This window comes from Oncorhynchus tshawytscha, linkage group LG14, assembly GCF_018296145.1.
Source record: "Oncorhynchus tshawytscha isolate Ot180627B linkage group LG14, Otsh_v2.0, whole genome shotgun sequence".
Classification (NCBI taxonomy): domain Eukaryota; kingdom Metazoa; phylum Chordata; class Actinopteri; order Salmoniformes; family Salmonidae; genus Oncorhynchus; species Oncorhynchus tshawytscha.
This window is the reverse complement of record NC_056442.1, coordinates 62111629-62130633: the sequence shown is the minus strand read 5'-3', so window position 1 is coordinate 62130633 and position 19005 is coordinate 62111629. Positions and strand designations below refer to the sequence as shown.

At 44.0% G+C, this 19005-nt stretch overlaps 1 protein-coding gene across 1 annotated transcript in view; it reads left to right on the top strand.

Annotated features, from left to right (window-relative positions):
* LOC112267339 (contactin-5-like) overlaps window positions 1–17183 on the top strand; it is a 271228-nt gene extending 254045 nt beyond the window's left edge. The window contains exons 8-11 of the mRNA XM_042296592.1: window positions 4089–4292; window positions 15439–15734; window positions 16575–16646; window positions 17007–17183. Coding sequence (XP_042152526.1) covers window positions 4089–4292; window positions 15439–15734; window positions 16575–16646; window positions 17007–17183 — 749 coding nt within the window. The remainder of the gene's footprint in view (window positions 1–4088; window positions 4293–15438; window positions 15735–16574; window positions 16647–17006) is intronic.
* Window positions 17184–19005: the final 1822 nt, after the last annotated feature.

The following is a 19005-nucleotide window of genomic DNA, read 5'->3' as shown; positions in this document are numbered from 1 at the left end:
TGGGTTTTAGGCTGGGTTTCTGCTGTTTGGGGTTTTAGGCTGGGTTTCTGCTGTTTGGGGTTTTAGGCTGGGTTTTGCTGTTTGGGGTTTTAGGCTGGGTTTCTGCTGTTTGGGGTTTTAGGCTGGGTTTCTGCTGTTTGTGGTTTTAGGCTGGGTTTCTGCTGTTTGTGGTTTTAGGCTGGGCTGTTTGGGGTTTTAGGCTTTGCTGGTTTTAGGCTGGGTTTCTGCTGTTTAGGGTTTTAGGCTGGGTTTCTGCTGTTTAGGTTTTAGGCTGGGTTTCTACTGTTTGTGGTTTTAGGCTGGGTTTCTGCTGTTTAGGTTTTTAGGCTGTGTTTCTGCTGTTTAGGTTTTCGGCTGGGTTTCCTTATAGCACTTTGTGACATTGGCTGATGTAAAAAGCGCCTTATAAATACATTTGCTTGATTGATTGATTGGTGCAGAGAATATAGCAGGAATCGTTTGATTGACTCGATCAATATGGTATACATTGAATAAATGAATACTTAGCATTTTATGTCAAGTTGACTACATAACACTGGGCTTGTATGTCAAGTTATCACAATGGAGGTTTGATCCTGTGGATACTGCATAGCCTTGTGAAGGTTGAGGATGGACTGACGTAGTCATGAATAGTATCCATTTAATATGTGCGAGCTTGTTTAAAGGAGCAATATGTGTGTACAAGTATATCTTTTTTGGTATATATCAATAATATATAGTCATGGATTCTGGAAGAATATAACTATTAAATGACTAACTATAGTACCCCATCATAACTCAAACTATAAACTTGTTTTATAAGCTTATTTTTTGTAAACCATCTAATTGTAAAAAACAAACAAAAAAACTGTATAGCCTCAAAACATGTTTTTAACTATAATGTTGATATCATGGATTTGCATCTGTTGCATCCGTAGCTCTGTCTATGAATTTGAGAGTGGTTACATTTCTCCATCCCTCAGAAATGTACCAAAACAGTGGTGGAATGGTAACTTTGATGTTGTTTGAAATGCAGTTTGCCCCTTTTAAATATTATGGAGTTTAATGAGTAATACTATTTAGAGGTGTTATGAAAGTGAGGATAATTACACACTTTATAAAGGGAAAATGAAGCAAATGTAGACGTTGATTTATATTTCATTATTTGGATTGTGTTGGAGGATTAAAAGCTATTAACATGTGGAGATGACAGGGAAATTTGAACAGTGAGGTAATTGAAAATAATTTGGACGCAGTGGAACGTGAAAAAAGGTTATTTTCAATTTTATGGCTTTGGCTCTGTATGGGGAGTTGTTCTGTTTTGTTTTTGATCAACGAGAAGATGCTTCTGTGAAGTTATTAACTACTAGATGACTTTTGTGTATATTAGTTGCAGTAGTTTGCTTCAGTTGTGCCGATCAGTCCTTTGCTTGTACTTAATTGGAAATGTATTCCTTATAATTCAACATTCAAGTGAATTTAGTGATTTGTTTTCATCTGAACATTGCGTCAAACATGAAATCATCTTGGATATATCACACAATAACACGAGTGAAAACACATTGGATATATCACACCTGAACACGAGTGAATACACAGTGGATATATCACACCTGAACACTAGTGAATACACATTGGATATATCACACCTGAACACTAGTGAATACACATTGGATATATCACACCTGAACACGAGTGAAAACACATTGGATATATCACACCTGAACACTAGTGAATACACATTGGATATATCACACCTCAACACTAGTGAATACACATTGGATATATCACACCTGAACACTAGTGAATACACAATGGATATATCACACCTGAACACTAGTGAATACACAGTGGATATATCACACCTGAACACTAGTGAATACACAGTGGATATATATCACACCTGAACACTAGTGAATACACATTGGATATATCACACCTGAACACTAGTGAATACACATTGGATGTATCACACCTGAACACTAGTGAATACACATTGTATATATCACACCTGAACACTAGTGAATACACATTGGATATATCACACTTGAACACTAGTGAATACACAGTGGATATATCACACCTGAACACTAGTGAATACACATTGGATATATCACACCTGAACACTAGTGAATACACAGTGGATATATCACACCTGAACACTAGTGAATACACATTGGATATATCACACCTGAACACTAGTGAATACACAATGGATATATCACACCTGAACAGTAGTGAATACACAGTGGATATATCACACTTGAACACTAGTGAATACACAGTGGATATATCACACCTGAACACTAGTGAATACACATTGGATATATCACACCTGAACAGTAGTGAATACACAGTGGATATATCACACTGAACACTAGTGAATACACAGTGGATATATCACACCTGAACACTAGTGAATACACATTGGATATATCACACCTGAACAGTAGTGAATACACAGTGGATATATCACACTTGAACACTAGTGAATACACAGTGGATATATCACACCTGAACACTAGTGAATACACATTGGATATATCACACCTGAACACTAGTGAATACACATTGGATATATCACACCTGAACACTAGTGAATACACAATGGATATATCACACCTGAACACTAGTGAATACACATTGGATGTATCACACCTGAACACTAGTGAATACACATTGGATATATCACACCTGAACACTAGTGAATACACAGTGGATATATCACACCTGAAAAACACTAGTGAATACACAGTGATAAAACTGAACACTAGTGAATACACATTGGATATATCACACCTGAACAATAGTGAATACACATTGGATATATCACACCTGAACACGAGTGAAAACACATTGGATATATCACACCTGAACACTAGTGAATACACATGGGATATATCACACCTGAACACTAGTGAATACACATGGGATATATCACACCTGAACAGTAGTGAATACACAGTGTATATATCACACCTGAACACTAGTGAATACACATTGGATATATCACACCTGAACACTAGTGAATACACATGGGATATATCACACCTGAACACTAGTGAATACACATTGTATATATCACCCCATTAGTTAACTGGACATCTTTTCCAGGAATGTTCAAGCCTAAACATACTAATGTAATCTACAGCTATTTGTTCCGTCTATAGAATAACATACATTCTATTGAATAACAGACATTCTATAGAATAACATACATTCTATAGAATCGCAGACATTCATGTGGATAACATACATTCTATAGAATCACAGACATTCTATTGGATAACATACATTCTATAGAATCACATACATTCTATTGGATAACAGACATTCTATAGAATCACAGACATTCTATTGGATAACATGCATTCTAATGGATAACATACAGTACATTCTATAGAATAACAGACATTGTATTGAATAACAGACATTCTATAGAATAACAGACATGCTTTGCCTTGGAGGAGTCAGAGCTTCATTAACACAACAGTTATTGGTGACGCATTTAAAGAGTTGCAATGTGAATCCCAAATGGCACCCTATTCCCAATACAGTGCACTACTTATGCCCAGATCGCTAATGGCACCATATAGGCCCTGGTCTAAAGTAGTGCACTATAAAAGGAATAGGGTGCCATTTGGGATGTACTCCTGCAGTTTCTTCAGTGGTGTATCAGTCTGGCTCACACAACCTAAAGTATGTACACATTTTAAACACTGAAATCAATGGGCTATGAAATTCATGCAAAAATTATATTGTAGATGAATCGGTGATGAACAAATGATTTGTGTCCGTGCAGACGACAGTCTTTATCTGTACTATGATGGACACACAATCACACACACACACACACACACACACACACACACACACACACACACACACACACACACATACACATACACATACACACACACAAACAGCAATACAAGGATAGAAACACATAGTTTTGGTTCATGCCAGCTTGGGAATTTGTTATAGTACAGACCCCATCATAGTACAGATAAAGACTGTCGTCTGCACGGACACAATAATTTGTGTGTGTGTTTTTTTTCTAACTCATCTTGTGTGTGTGTGTCTAGCTCATCTTGTCCTCTCTTCCCTAGAGATTATCTACACCTGGGTTTTCAACGAGTTCCCGTCATTTGTTGCCGAGGACAGCCGGCGGTTTATCTCACAGGTAACGGGCAACCTGTATGTCTCCAAGGTGCAGCCTAGCGACGTGGGCAGCTACATCTGTCTGGTGAAGAACACGGTGACCAACGCCAGGGTCCTCAGCCCGCCCACTCCACTCACACTCAGAACAGATGGTGAGACTCACACCCTTCACACCCCTGTTGTGACTCTCATTAATGTGATGACTGCTATTTATCGAATAATTACCTATTATGTTTAATTGTTATCCGATTAAATGAATAATGTAATAATTATCTCATTAGGAATTTGGGGCACCATGGGAGAAGTTGTTTAACGAGTTACCGTCTCCCAATTTAACTCATGAATTTACACTACCATTCAAAGGTTTGGGGTCACTTATAAATGTCCTTGTTTTTGAAAGAAAATCACATCTTTGTCCATTAAAATAACATCAAATTGATCAGAAATACAGTGTAGACATTGTTAATATTGTGAATGACTGGTGTAACTGGAAACTGCATATTGTTTTTAATGGAATACCTACATAGGTGTACAGAGGCCCATTATCAGTAACCATCAAACCTGTGTTCCAATGGCACGTTGTGTTAGTTCATCTAAGTTTATAATTTTAAAAGGCTAATTGATCATTAGCAAACCCTTTTGCAATGATGTTTTCACAGCTGAAAACGGTTTGTCTGATTAAAGAAGCAATAAAACTGGCCTTCTTTAGACTAGTTGAGTATCTGGAGCATTTACAATTGTGGGTTGGATTACAGCCTCAAAATGGCCAGAAACAAAGGACTTTCTTCTGAAACTCGTCAGTCTATTCTTGTTCTGAGAAATGGAGGCTATTCCATGCAAGAAATTGGCAAGAAACTGAGGATCTCGTACAACGCTTTGCACTACTCCCTTCACAGAACAGGGCATTCTGGCTCTAACCAGAAAGGTAAGAGGAGTGAGAGGACCTGGTGCACAACTGAGCAAATGATCAAGTACATTAGAGTGTCTAGTTTGAGAAACAGATGCATCACAAGTCCCCAACTGGCTGCTTCATTAAATAGTACCCACAAAACACCAGTCTCCACGTCAACATTGAAGAGGCGACTCCGGGATGCTTGGCCCTTCTTCTTCAGATGGCTTTTTCCTTAGTTCTCTGGTCTAAGTCTCTGATTGTCCACAACAAGTCACAATGTCCTTCTTCTTAGTTGTCTGTTTACTTGGACTCGTTCTGGAAGAGTGGTATCCTGAGGACGGCTAGTCAGCCTTGTTGATGATCCCCAGAGTGGTGATGAGAGCAGTTTAGGCGACGATGATTCAGAGAGAATAACCGGATGGTCCTAATTAAATTCACCTTCTAAGATACAGTACTTAGAACTGCTACTCAACCATAACAATGATTGTTAGAGGTTCCTTTGTCTTCTTCAACCCTGTGTTGATTCTCAGGGTTCATTCTTAACTCAATCTTTTATACCCTTGGGTATATACCCTTGGGTAAGAAAGGGGGTGTTTTCGTCATGCTGACAGACTCTCTTTGCTCCCTGGGCACTGGGTTACGAGGCAAAGTATCTTAATTACAATGATCTAATTAGAGATCTAAAATCACAATCCTATCATCACAAAAACATTCTCTTTTTCCTTGACATTTTCTATACAACGTATAGGATGTAAACATGATATACACAGTGTAAAAGCTCTTCAAGTTACAATGTTTTCATTATGAAGTCTTTATACAAGTTTTAATGAGATCACAAAATATAAATGAACTTTCCATATTCCATCTCTCATCATTCCCAAAATTCGGATGTTGAAATGTATTGTCCCAGTGTTCATTGTTTGATGTTGAAGTTTTGGGCGTTGAAGTTTTGCGCAGCAAAATGGACCATCCTCCCTACTCCCCATGAACCCTCCTCCCCTCTCTCCCTGGACCCTCCTCACCCCTCTCCCTGGATCCTCCTCACCCCTCTCCCTGGACCCTACTCCCTTCTCTCCCTGGACCCTACTCCCCTCTCTCCCTGGACCCTACTCACCCCTCTCCCTGGACCCTCCTCACCCCTCTCCCTGGACCCTCCTCAATCCTCTCCCTGGACCCCCTCCTCCCTGGACCCTCCTCACCTGCCTCCCTGGACCTCACCTGCCTCCCTGGACCCTCCACCCCTCTCTCCCTGGACCCTCCTCCCCCTCTCCCTGGACCCTCCTCACCCCTCTCCCTGGACCCTCCTCACCCCTCTCCCTGGACCGTCCTCACCCCTCTCCCTGGACCCTCCTCACCCCTCTCCCTGGACCCTCCTCACCCGTCTCCCTGGACCCTCCTCAACCCTCTCCCTGGACCCTCCTCAACCCTCTTTGCAAATAGTCTGGGCAGCCATTTGACCAGATGTTCAGGAGTCTTATGGCTTGGGGAAAGAAGCTCCGGTACCGCTTGCTGTGCAGTAGCAGAGAGAGCGGTCTATGACTAGGGTGGCCTTCCTCTGACACAGCCTGGTATAGAGGTCCTGGATTGCAAGAAGCTATTACCCTCTGTAGTGCCTTGCGGTCGGATGCCGAGCAGTTGCCATACCAGGCAGTGATGCAACCAGTCAGGATGCTCTCAATGGTGCAGCTGTAGAACCTTTTGAGGATCTGAGGACCCATGCCAAATCCTTTCAGTCTCCTGAGGGGGAATATGTTTTGTTGTGCCCTCTTCACGACTGTCTTGGTGTGCTTGGACCATGTTAGTTTGTTGGTAATGTGGACACCAAGGAACTTAAAGCTCTCAACCTGCTCCACTGCAACCCCGTCAATGAGAATGGGGGCGTGCTCAGTCCTCTTTTTCCTGTAGTCCACAATCATCTTCTTAGTCTCGGTTACACTGAGGGATAACTTGTCGTCCTGGCACCACATGGCCAGGTCTCTGATCTCCTCCCTAAAGTCTGTCTCATTGTTGTCGGTGATCAGGCCTACCACTGTTGTGTCATCGCAAATGTAATGACGGTGTTGGAGTCGTACCGGGCCGTGCAGTCATGAGTGAACAGATAGTACAGGAGGGGACTGAGTATGCACACCTGAGGGGCCCCTGTGTTGAGGATCAGCGTGGCGGATGTGTTGTTACCTACCTTTACCACCTGGGGCGGCCCATTAGGAAGGATCCAGTTGCAAAGGGAGGTGTTTAGTATCAGAGTCCTTAGCCTATTGATGAGCTTTTACGGCACTGTGATGTTGAACGCTGAGCTATAGTCAATGAATAGCATTTTCACATAGGTGTTCCTTTTGTCCAGGTGTGAAAGGGCAGTGTGGAGTGCAAACGACATTGCATCATCTGTGGATCTGTTGGGGCAGTATGCCAATTGGAGTGGGTCTAGGGTTTCTGGGAGGATGGTGTCGATGTGAGCCATGACCAGCCTTTCAAAGCACTTCATGGCTACAGATGTGAGTGCTATGGGTTGGTTGTAATTTATGCATCTTACCTTAGTCCCTGTGCCCAAGAACACTATGTTGGTCTGCTTAAAACATGTTGGTATTACAGACTCAGACAGGGACAGGTTGAAAATGTCAGTGAAGACACTTGCCAGTTGGTCAGCGCATCCTCGCAGGACAGGTCCTGGTTATCCGTCTGGCCAAGCGGCCTTGTGAATGTTGACATGTTTAAAGGTCTTACTCACATTAGCTACGGAGAGTGTGATCACACAGTCTTCTGGAACAGCTGATGCTCTCATGCATGTTTCAGTGTTATTTGCCTTGCAGCGAGCATAGAAGTAGTTTAGCTCATCTGGTAGGCTTGTGTCACTGGGCAGCTCTTGGCTGTGATTCCCGTTGTAGTCTGTAATGGTTTGCAAGCCCTGCCACATCCGACGAGCGTCAGATCCGATATAGTACGATTAGATCTTAGTCCTGTATTGATGCCTTGCCTGTTTGATGGTTCGTCGGAGGGTATAGGGATTTCCTAAAAGCTTCCAGGTTAGAGTCCTGCTTCTTGAAAGCGGCAGCTCTACTCTTTGGCTCAGTGTGGATGCTGCCTGTATTCCAAGGCTTCTGGTTGGGGTATGCATGTACAGTCACTGTGGGGACGATGTCATCGATGCACTTATTGATGAAGCCAATGACTGATGTGGTCTACTCCCCGGAACGTATTCCAGTCTGTGCTAGCAAAACAGTCATGTAGCTTAACATCTGCTTCCTCTGAAAACGTTTTTATTTGACCGAGTCACTGCTGCTTCCTGCTTTAATTTTTGCTTGGAAGCAGGAATCATGAGGATAGAATTATGTCCAGATTTGCCAAATGGAGGGTGAGGGAGAGCTTTGTACGCGTCGCTGTGTGGAGTAAAGGTGGTCCAGAGTTCATTTTCCTCTGGAATCACATTTAACATGCTGATAAACATTTAGTAAAGCGGATGTAAGTTTCCCTGCTTTTAACGAGCCCTATGGACTACAGCTTTAGACAAATATATTATTTCCATCAGCCCTATAGACTGCAGCTTGAGACAGACACATGACTCCCATCAGCCCTATAGACTACAGCTTGAGACAGACACATGACTCCCATCAGCCCTATAGACTACAGCTTGAGACAGACACATGACTCCCATCAGTCCTATAGACTACAGCTTGAGACAGACACATTCCTCCCATCAGCCCTATAGACTACAGCTTGAGACAAACACATTCCTCCCATCAGCCCTATGACAGATTTACTGTCATAATGATGTGATTCCCAGGTGGAAATCTAGGTCTCACATCTTTAGACAGACACATGACTCCCATCAGCCCTATAGAGTACAGCTTTAGACAGACACAATACTCCCATCAGTCCCAGACAACTCTTTAACGTTACCCAGGTTGAAGTGACACTACCAAGTGTTTGGTTTCACACACTGCACCCTTCTCAGCCCTGACATTTCCAGAACATGAACCATGTGTTTGTGTGAGTGCTGTGTATGGATCAATATTGTTGTTAGACTGTAACCTTTATCATGCCCTTATATAAACCAGGTGTGATTTAATGATGGACCCTAGGGAAAGCTTTGAAACTGAAAGATTTCAGATTGATTTCCTTCACCTCTAAACTCTTTCATTCATTTTAACATTGACTTCCTCCTCTCAATGAAAGAGCAGGTCTTCTCTCTCCCTGTCATCATGACGTCATCATGACGTGATTCCCAAGTGGAAACCTAATGGCAGATTGACTGTCATCATGACGTGATTCCCAGGTGGAAACCTAATGGCAGATTGACTGTCATCATGACGTGATTCCCAGAGGAAACCTAATGGCAGATTGACTGTCATCATGACGTGATTCCCAGAGGAAACCTATTGGCAGACTGACTGTCATCATGACGTGATTCCCAGGTGGAAACCTAATGGCAAATTGACTGTCATCATGACGTGATTCCCAGGTGGAAACCTAATGGCAGATTGACTGTCATCATGACGTGATTCCCAGGTGGAAACCTAATGGCAGATTGACTGTCAAAATAACGTGATTCCCAGAGGAAACCTAATGGCAGATTGACTGTCATCATGACGTGATTCCCAGGTGGAACCCTAATGGCAGATTGACTGTCATCATGACGTGATTCCCAGGTGGAAACCTAATGGCAGATTGACTGTCAAAATAACGTGATTCCCAGAGGAAACCTAATGGCAGATTGACTGTCATCATGACGTGATTCCCAGGTGGAAACCTAATGGCAGATTGACTGTCATCATGACGTGATTCCCAGGTGGAAACCTAATGGCAGATTGACTATCAAAATAACGTGATTCCCAGGTGGAAACCTAATGGCAGACTGACTGTCATCATGACGTGATTCCCAGGTGGAAACCTATTGGCAGATTGACTGTCATCATGACGTGATTCCCAGGTGGAAACCTAATGGCAAATTGACTGTCATCATGACGTGATTCCCAGGTGGAACCCTAATGGCAGATTGACTGTCATCATGACGTGATTCCCAGGTGGAACCCTAATGGCAGATTGACTGTCATCATGACGTGATTCCCAGGTGGAAACCTAATGGCAGATTGACTGTCATCATGACGTGATTCCCAGGTGGAAACCTAATGGCAGATTGACTGTCAAAATAACGTGATTCCCAGGTGGAAACCTAATGGCAGATTGACTGTCATCATGACGTGATTCCCAGGTGGAAACCTATTGGCAGATTGACTGTCATGATGACGTGATTCCCAGGTGGAAACCTAATGGCAGATTGACTGTCATCATGACGTGATTCCCAGAGGAAACCTAATGGCAGATTGACTGTCAAAATAACGTGATTCCCAGGTAGAAACCTAATGGCAGATTGACTGTCATCATGACGTGATTCCCAGGTGGAAACCTAATGGCAGATTGACTGTCATCATGACGTGATTCCCAGGTGGAAACCTAATGGCAGATTTACTGTCAAGATGACTTGATTCCCAGGTGGAACCCTAATGGCAGATTAACTGTCAACAAGACGTGATTCCCAGGTGGAAACCTAATGGTAGATTGACTGTCATCATGACGTGATTCCCAGGTGGAAACCTAATGGTAGATTGACTGTCATCATGACGTGATTCCCAGGTGGAAACCTAATGGCAGATTTAGATCTGTAGTGCATGAGCACTCAGGTACGCCACCTGCAAATGATCTAATATTTCACTCACTTATGTGTACATAAACATGAAATCAAATATTCATTTGAAAGGATGTGGGGATGTTCCTCTTGTTTTGCTGAGGGCCGCAGCTCTGCATGCCGTAGAGAGGGACACAATGGCAATAGTACAGGAACAATATAGAAACTCTAAATAGATAGTCAGGGAAGCTGTATCATTAGTGTAGTAGACTGCTTTCTGCACACACACACACACACACACACACACACACACACACACACACACACACACACACACACACACACACACACACACACACACACACACACACAATGTGCTTTGATGAAACCAGCCATCAGGGAAATCATCTCTCCTGCATAAAATAAACTGAATCAATGGTCGTCAGTGGTGAATGGGATCCTAGGTCTTTTATAAAAGCCTCTCAGGGGTCTAGGCTGGGACGGTGGTCCTGGAGAGAGGAGAGGTGTTCGATTAAGGTGTCTCTCACTCTCTCATCTCAGGGTTTTAATACGTTTGACTAAACAGAGGGCCGTCCATCAGCACCTAGCACATCACAGTTGCTTGTCATTGTCAAGGTTTCAGAGGACCATTGAGAATGCGTTCCCAGGTTCCCAATGCGTTTTGATGCAAACGACTTTCATGCCCGGAAAGCAGGTAGCGGTTGGCGGAAGTGGTTGATGTGGCAGGATGTATTTATGAGATACAAAGTCCCTTCCAGCTACAGCTCCTCTCTCTTTCTGACTGGATTTGAATAATCTTGTTGTTGTGAAATGCTCCTTAGAGATGTACAGAATTCTAAACTCGTTACCATAGTAAATTGGATTGTTCCTCTCATTTCCAAAGATGGAAAATGAGAAGGGGACCTGCTCACGTAAACAGGCTGGCAGTCCTGTTTAGATGTCATATCATGGTCTGGTGAGGTTCTTGAGGAGGGGTACTTGAGTACAGGGTGTGCTCGGGGTAGTGTGGGTACTAAGGGTAGCATCTCTCATCCGGAACAAAAACGTGTCTAATTCAAGGCTGTACAGCCCATTACACCAAACATTTTCTTGACAGCCACAGTTTTTGGTAAGCCTCCCACTTATTCAGCCTCGGCCTTCTGTACTGAGAATCTGTGTCTAAAAGGCTGAAAATGACATTGGCACACCTTACTCTGAACCCCTCGGGGCCTGCAAGCTGTGTCTGCCCACAGCTGCTGGAATCTGACCAATTGGAGCGTGCAATCTATGCCGCTGACCAATGAGATGCTGGTATCTGTGCCCCAGAGCAAGTGGATGGTAAATACCTTGGAGGTTTAGAAGCTCAAGCTGGATCTGTGTGTTGCCTCACCTCTGTCCTGTCCTGGTTCTAACACTCTTAATCAAACCCACCTCAATGCATCTGGGCTCTGTTACACCCCCTGCGGTAAAGTCATGGATCTTCCCTTCACAACGCAACAGGAGGAAATTAGGAGAATGGAAGAGATGGGCAGTTAGACAGACAGACAGACAGACAGGATTGATGAGTTCCTGTGTTAGGGACAGAGTGTCAGAGTGGGAGCACACAGCTCCCACTGGGAGATTAATTTGTTAGGAGACATTGGAGTTGTAAAAGTGTTGCAGATAATGTGGTGCAGATACCAAGGGGGTTGGGAACTTATGCAAGGCACTGCTTAATATAAATGGCTCATCCATTTTGATACTGTTTTGATTGCAATATATACTCCAGTCTGTGCTTCTAGTGGGTTGTATTTAAAAAAATAAAAGGGCTACAAGGAGATAATCTGACCTCTGCCCTCACTTCAGCTAAATATGTTCTACTGAAATGGCCCTCACTTCAACTAAATATATTCTACCGAAATGGTTGGCCCTCACTTCAGCTAAATATATTCTACTGAAATGGCCCTCACTTCAACTAAATATATTCTACTGAAATGGCCCTCACTTCAGCTAAATATATTCTACCGAAATGGATGGCCCTCATTTTAGCTAAATATATTCTAATGAAAACCTCCATGAATGTTTGAAGAAATACAAGTGACCATCCCTTATATCCAAAATAATCATGAAACAAAGTGGATTGCAGAGAACTACCATTTTATTTTATTTTATTTCACCTTTATTTAACCAGGTAGGCTAGTTGAGAACAAGTTCTCATAGCATGGACTTGTAGATGACCTGGAGCCAGTGGGTCTGTTTTAGTTCACTTCTTGGAGTTTTAGAAACAGTTTTCTGAGACCAGTTTTAGAAACTGTTCTTCATCCTCTAAGCGTTACATGGCAAAGCAGGAATTATGATTAGCACACAGGACTGCGGGCCAGAATGCTGTGGGTTCGCAGACCACTGTGGACAAGAGCAGGGGTGGAAACATATAGTAAAAGCATTGCATGAATCTATCGTTGCATTTGCAGGTCTGAGAAAAAAATGCCTTTCTAAAAATGTCTTCCAAATCTATGCAAGTAGGTCTCACAGTCGCACATCAGAATTAAACCTTCATCCATGTTTCTCAAAAGTGAAATTTTGAAGTTGTTTTAAGGTTAGGGTTTTAAGGTTTAGGCATTAACACTGAATGGTTAAGGTAAGGGTTAAGGTTTGGGATAGGCTTAAAACAACAACCTGTGGATTCGAACATTGGCACCAGAAGCAGATGCTAACGCCCATCCGCCATCCTCGTCCACAACGCCCTAGCAAAACCGAAACCTACTTGAAGGTAACAGAGAATTATTCTGAACCGTCTCAGTGCAGCTCCTTCCAATAGGGCGCTTTCCCTTTAATTCCCAATTAAATAGCCAGCATCAGCTGCGCAAAAGGGGGGTTGTGATGGAGACGTGAATGAGGATGTGTTCAACCCTCAGTGCCGAAGCTTCTCTATTCCGTTTGTTTTGTTGCCGTTAAACGTGTGTTTTGTAGCCTAAGAGAGTTTACCCAGGATCGGATCCACTCTTTGCGTCCATGGACTACACCTCTCCGTTCTTCGTGGCCTTTCTCCGCTGGAGATCTATTGGCGGATTGGATTGTCTGACTGACCGACTGACTACCACCTTTTTGTATACGGTATTTCATTTGTTTTGATGCGATGTATACTTTGATTTATGTAGTTAGTTGTAGTTGAGGACTTAGTAAGAGTTGATACGCTTTAAAGTTCTGTGGTAAAATAATTGTTATATTGATTGTATGTTTAATACTGGGTTTACGCTACACGGAATGAACGGACAAACATTGCGTGACAAAAGTCACTTGAGTTCACTGAACTCCTTTACCGGGCTGGACTCTTTTTAGGCCCGAGGTACAGGACATTTCTGGAGGAACCAGAACTCATTGTGATATTATTATATGTGTGTAATCATTGTTGTTGCTAATACAACCCACGCAAAAGAATATAGTTGTTTTTGAAGTTCTTTCCAATGTTTTAAGGGTTTATGAAAAGTTTATTTCCATCCTGACTTTTACATAAGTCCTTTGTATTGGTGTAGACTTGACGGACCAGATGGGACTCATCCACCCAAACTAAAAGGAGAAACTAATGTTTTCTCTGGTAGGCACAACCTACCTGGCACCCCTATAAATAATAACCTCAAGTCAAAACCGTTACATAAAAAATGGCACCCCAGATGGGACAGCTCAACATTGAGAACTAACCAAAGCAAATCTTTTGTGTGGAATTAAAACAATGGATTCACCCCAAGATAATGTGCTCATCCATGTCATACCTGTCAATGGGAATACACAGGGCCATTCTGACCATCAAGCTGACAATACAAATCTTAAGGTGAATGGAGATAATGGAGTTGATTTGGGCCAGAGCCCTGGGAATCTGAATGCTCGGTCTGGACCACAGGCCACAGGAGGTCTAACCAGTTACTCACTTATTGACATGGATCTGTGTGGAAGTACTGAGCTAGCCCTCCCTCTGACACCCAACCTTCCTCCATTGTCTGGTTTATCTCCAGAGGTTGTAGTCCTACAACTTCAAGGTGACATCCTTGATATTCGTCGGACTCAACAACATCTCCAAACTCTTATCCACCATAATTTCAAATGTCTGAAGGAAGAGCAACAACAGAGTGTCATGGAATTCAGAAACTCACTGAGCACTCTAACCCACACGCTGACAGAGCTCAGTGAGAGTGGAAGACGGGAAATTACTGGTGCCATGGACAGGCAGTTTGACTACCAACGAAACCAACTCACTGCCACTCTCCAATGGCGCCTGCAACATCACCACACGGAGGTCCTCAAGGACGTTAATTCTGTTTTTTTCTCCCATGGTTAACACTGTAGGCCACTTGCAGACAGAACTCTCGAATTGTGTTAAAATGTTGGATGACGTGTCTGTGGACATGGCCTCCATTAGGCACAACTCCTTACACAGAGTTTCTCTGGTGTCCACTTCTGTTCAGACCACTGAGGGCCAAGATGGCACCTCTGAACAGCCAAGACAAGGCCATGCTGCAGCCACCCCTTGCAGGATGCAATCTACCATGCATCCTGGTGTTCATTTGCATTGTCCGATAACACCCCTCCCCCTCTACTTCCTCAATCCCTCCTAGCTCGTTTGTTCATGGTGATATGAGTAGACGTCATGTGGGGGCGATGCCCATTAAATTGCAATTTCCCACCTTTGGGAAAAAAGATGACAGTCCTGATCCGCTAATGTATCTAGAAAGATGTTGTGACTTTCTTGCCCTCAATCCCCTGGCTGACGAAGAACTCCTTGCCACATTGAGGAATGTGTTGCATGGGACAGCTCGAGACTGGTGGGATGTGGCACGTCTCACCACTACCTCCTGGGCTGACTTTGAGGCCAAGTTTTCCTCTGCATTTCTGTCTGAGGACTACACAGATGAGCTGGCAGACAGAGTCAGGAATCGAGTGCAAAGCGAGAAAGAGAGTATCCGTGACTTTGCATACGGTTACCACTCCCTGTGCAGAAGGTGGAAACCTGGCATTGAGGAGGAAGAGGTCATTAAATTGATCTTGAAGAACATCAACCCACTACTAGCCAGTCAACTCCGAGAACGAGTCACCACTGTCAATGGACTGGTTCGCTTGGGACAGCAGTTTGAGAAGGACAGAGAATGCCAACAGCAATATGACCAGAGAAAGAAACAGACACCCAAACAGTTACCCAAGACAGACCATCAACAACAGCCAGAGTCTCCAGCCGAGACCCCTCTCATGTTCTGTTGGAGATGTAGCCAAAAGGGACATTCTTCAGCTACATGTCCAAGACCGTATCAAGTAAACCCTTCCAGAAACTACAAATCACAACAGGCCAACACACCTAACTCTCTTCGCAGGAATGACCATCCTACTCTGGGTGCTTTAACCAGAGCGGAAACTCCAAGAGTCACTGCCTACGCCCCCCCATCGACATCCCCTTCCTTTCAGTTAATACCGCACCAACTGGTGTTACCCCTGTCCATAGGCCCATGGACAGGAAGAGCCATCTTGGATACTGGGTCATCCTACACACTGCTCAATGAGAAACTGTGGAAGGAGGTTAAAGGTCCACAATACAACTTGAAGCCGTGGACAGAAGGTCCACTCTATCTGGCTGATGGTGAGGCTAGACGACCACTTGGATGGAGTGAGGTAGAGTTCCGCCTGTGTAACCGCTCCTATATGATTCCTTCTGTTATCCTACAAACCAAGAACCTTGCTTTTCCTGTAGTGTTGGGAATTGATTTCATGTACTTCAGTGGTGTCCAGATTGATATCGCACACAATTGCTACTGGTTTCCATACAATCCGAGCAAGAAGCATTTCTTCCAATCAGAAGCTATGAAGTTACATGATTGGGGTTCAAATGTGGCACTCTTCTCTGCCGTTGCTCCGGTACCACTAACCCTTGATAATCCTTCTGACGATCTCCTTTTACAGGCTGTGAGAAGAGCTCAGCTGGAACAGCCAGAGGAGTTAAGGCTGTTGGAACAGCTGCAGAATAATGCTGATGTATGTACTTCAAAGCTAGGACGCACAGGGCTCCTGAAGCACAAAATATTCCTTACACAGGAAATGCCGATCAAGCAAAAGCCATATCGTTTGTCCCCAGCGAAGCTAATCATCCAAAAGGGACTCATTAATGATATGTTAACACAAGATATAATAGAACGTTCCTCCTCTCCCTGGGCTGCTCCTGTTGTCCTCATCCCAAAAAAGACTGGTGGTCTTAGATTTTGTGTGGACTATAGGAAGACCAACAATGTTTCCCAGACTGATGCCTATCCTCTTCCCACCATCCACGAGATCCTGGAGTCATTGTCTGGCGCTGTTGTGTTCACTACCCTTGACCTCAATAGTGGTTATTGGCAGGTTGAGATGGACCAGGAAAGCAAGGACAAGACTGCTTTTGTCTGTGCTGAGGGCTTGTTTTCCTTTAAGGTGATGCCCTTTGGATTAAAGAATGCCCCTGCCACTTTCCAAAGACTCATGGAGATTGCGTTAGGTGAGCTCAAAGGGAAGATCTGTTTCGTCTACCTGACGATATAATTATCTACTCTCAGAACAGAGAAAGACACTTTCAAGATCTTCAAGCAGTGTTGGACAAGCTAAGAGAAGCTGGTCTGACCTTGAATATGAAGAAGAGCAACTTCTGCCAAACCTCCCTGAAGTTCCTTGGCCATATTGTGTCTTTTGACGGCATTCATGTGGATCCTGAAAAGACGAAGGCTGTACAAGACTTCCCTGTGCCAACCACACTCAAGGCCCTTCAACGGTTCCTTGGTATGGCTGGATGGTACCATCGGTTTGTGTCGAACTTCTCCCAGGTGGCAGAACCCCTCAACGCGTTGAAGCGAAAAGGAGTGAAATTCCAATGGACGGCAGAGTGCCAGACCTCCTTTGAAACCCTGAAACGACACCTCGTCACACCTCCCATTTTAGGTCATCCCAACTTTGATTGCCCTTTTGTTGTTTACACTGATGCAAGTGATGTTGGACTTGGTGCTGTCCTAGTCCAACAGACTGGACTTGGCACTGAAGAAGTGCTAGCGTTCGCCAGTCGGACATTGAATGGAGCAGAACGGAACTACTCCACAACCGAGCAAGAGTGCCTTGCAGTTGTCTGGGCTTTGGAAAAGTGGAGGTACTACCTGGAGGGAAGACACTTCATTGTGGTCACTGACCATTCCTCCCTTGTGTGGGTGTTCAAGACCAACAAACCAAGTACCAGACTCATAAGATGGGCTCTACGGTTGCAAGAGTTCACCTTTGCAGTAGAATACAGGAAAGGAAAATACAACACTGTTCCAGATGCCTTGTCCAGAGCTCCTGCTTGTGATAACGGTGGCCCTCCTCTTACATGTGCTACTGTCCTGTCAAGCAGTCGAGACTCGCCCAAAACGGACTTTCCCATCTCTGATGAGGCCATATGGAAAGCCCAACAGGATGATCCAGAAGTACAGGCTTTGTACCAGACTATCCTGGAAGATGGAGAAAAGATGGTCAATCCTACCACAAAGCTGACCATCATTGAAGACAAAGTCTACCGTGTTGTACAACTACCTCACAGAACACTCTACCAAATGTACATACCTGAAACTCTACGCCTTCAACTGCTTCAACATTTCCATGAAGACCCATTAGCTGGTCATTTGGGCAGGTTCAAAACCTACAAGCGGTTGCAAGCGTTACTGTACTGGCCAAATCTGGGCATGGATGTGAAGTCGCACATCCGAAACTGTCAGGTTTGTCAAATGTACAAACCAGAAGGTAGAAAGCCTGCTGGCAAGTTGCAGCAAACGGTGGTTACCCGACCTTGGGAAATGTTAGGAGTGGATTTGATGGGTCCATTTCCTAGAAGCTCCAATCAGAATGTGTACATGCTTGTTTTTGTTGATTATTATTCAAAGTGGGTGGAGCTATTTTCCCTGCGTCAGGCCACAGCAAGGACCGTCTCTAACATCCTTACGAAAGAGATCCTGACTCGCTGGGGAGTGCCTGATTACATCCTGTCTGATCGAGGTTCCCAATTTGTCTCTGATCTCTTTGAGGAGACCTGCCAAAGATGGAACCTGAGACAGAAGTTGACCACGGCCTATCACCCACAGACCAATCTCACTGAGAGAGTAAATCGAACCTTGAAGACGATGATTGCTTCCTATGTAGGGACCCAGCACAAACACTGGGACAAGCACCTTCACGAGTTTCGATTTGCCCTGAATTCTGCTGTGCAAGAGTCCACTGGAGTCACACCTGCAGAGCTGAACCTAAGTCGTCCTCTCCGAGGACCCTTGGATATGGTGCTACAGCCCCAGCAGCTTACTCCAGACGCTGCTTGCTATGACCAGGTAGTCCATCTCCACGACTTGAG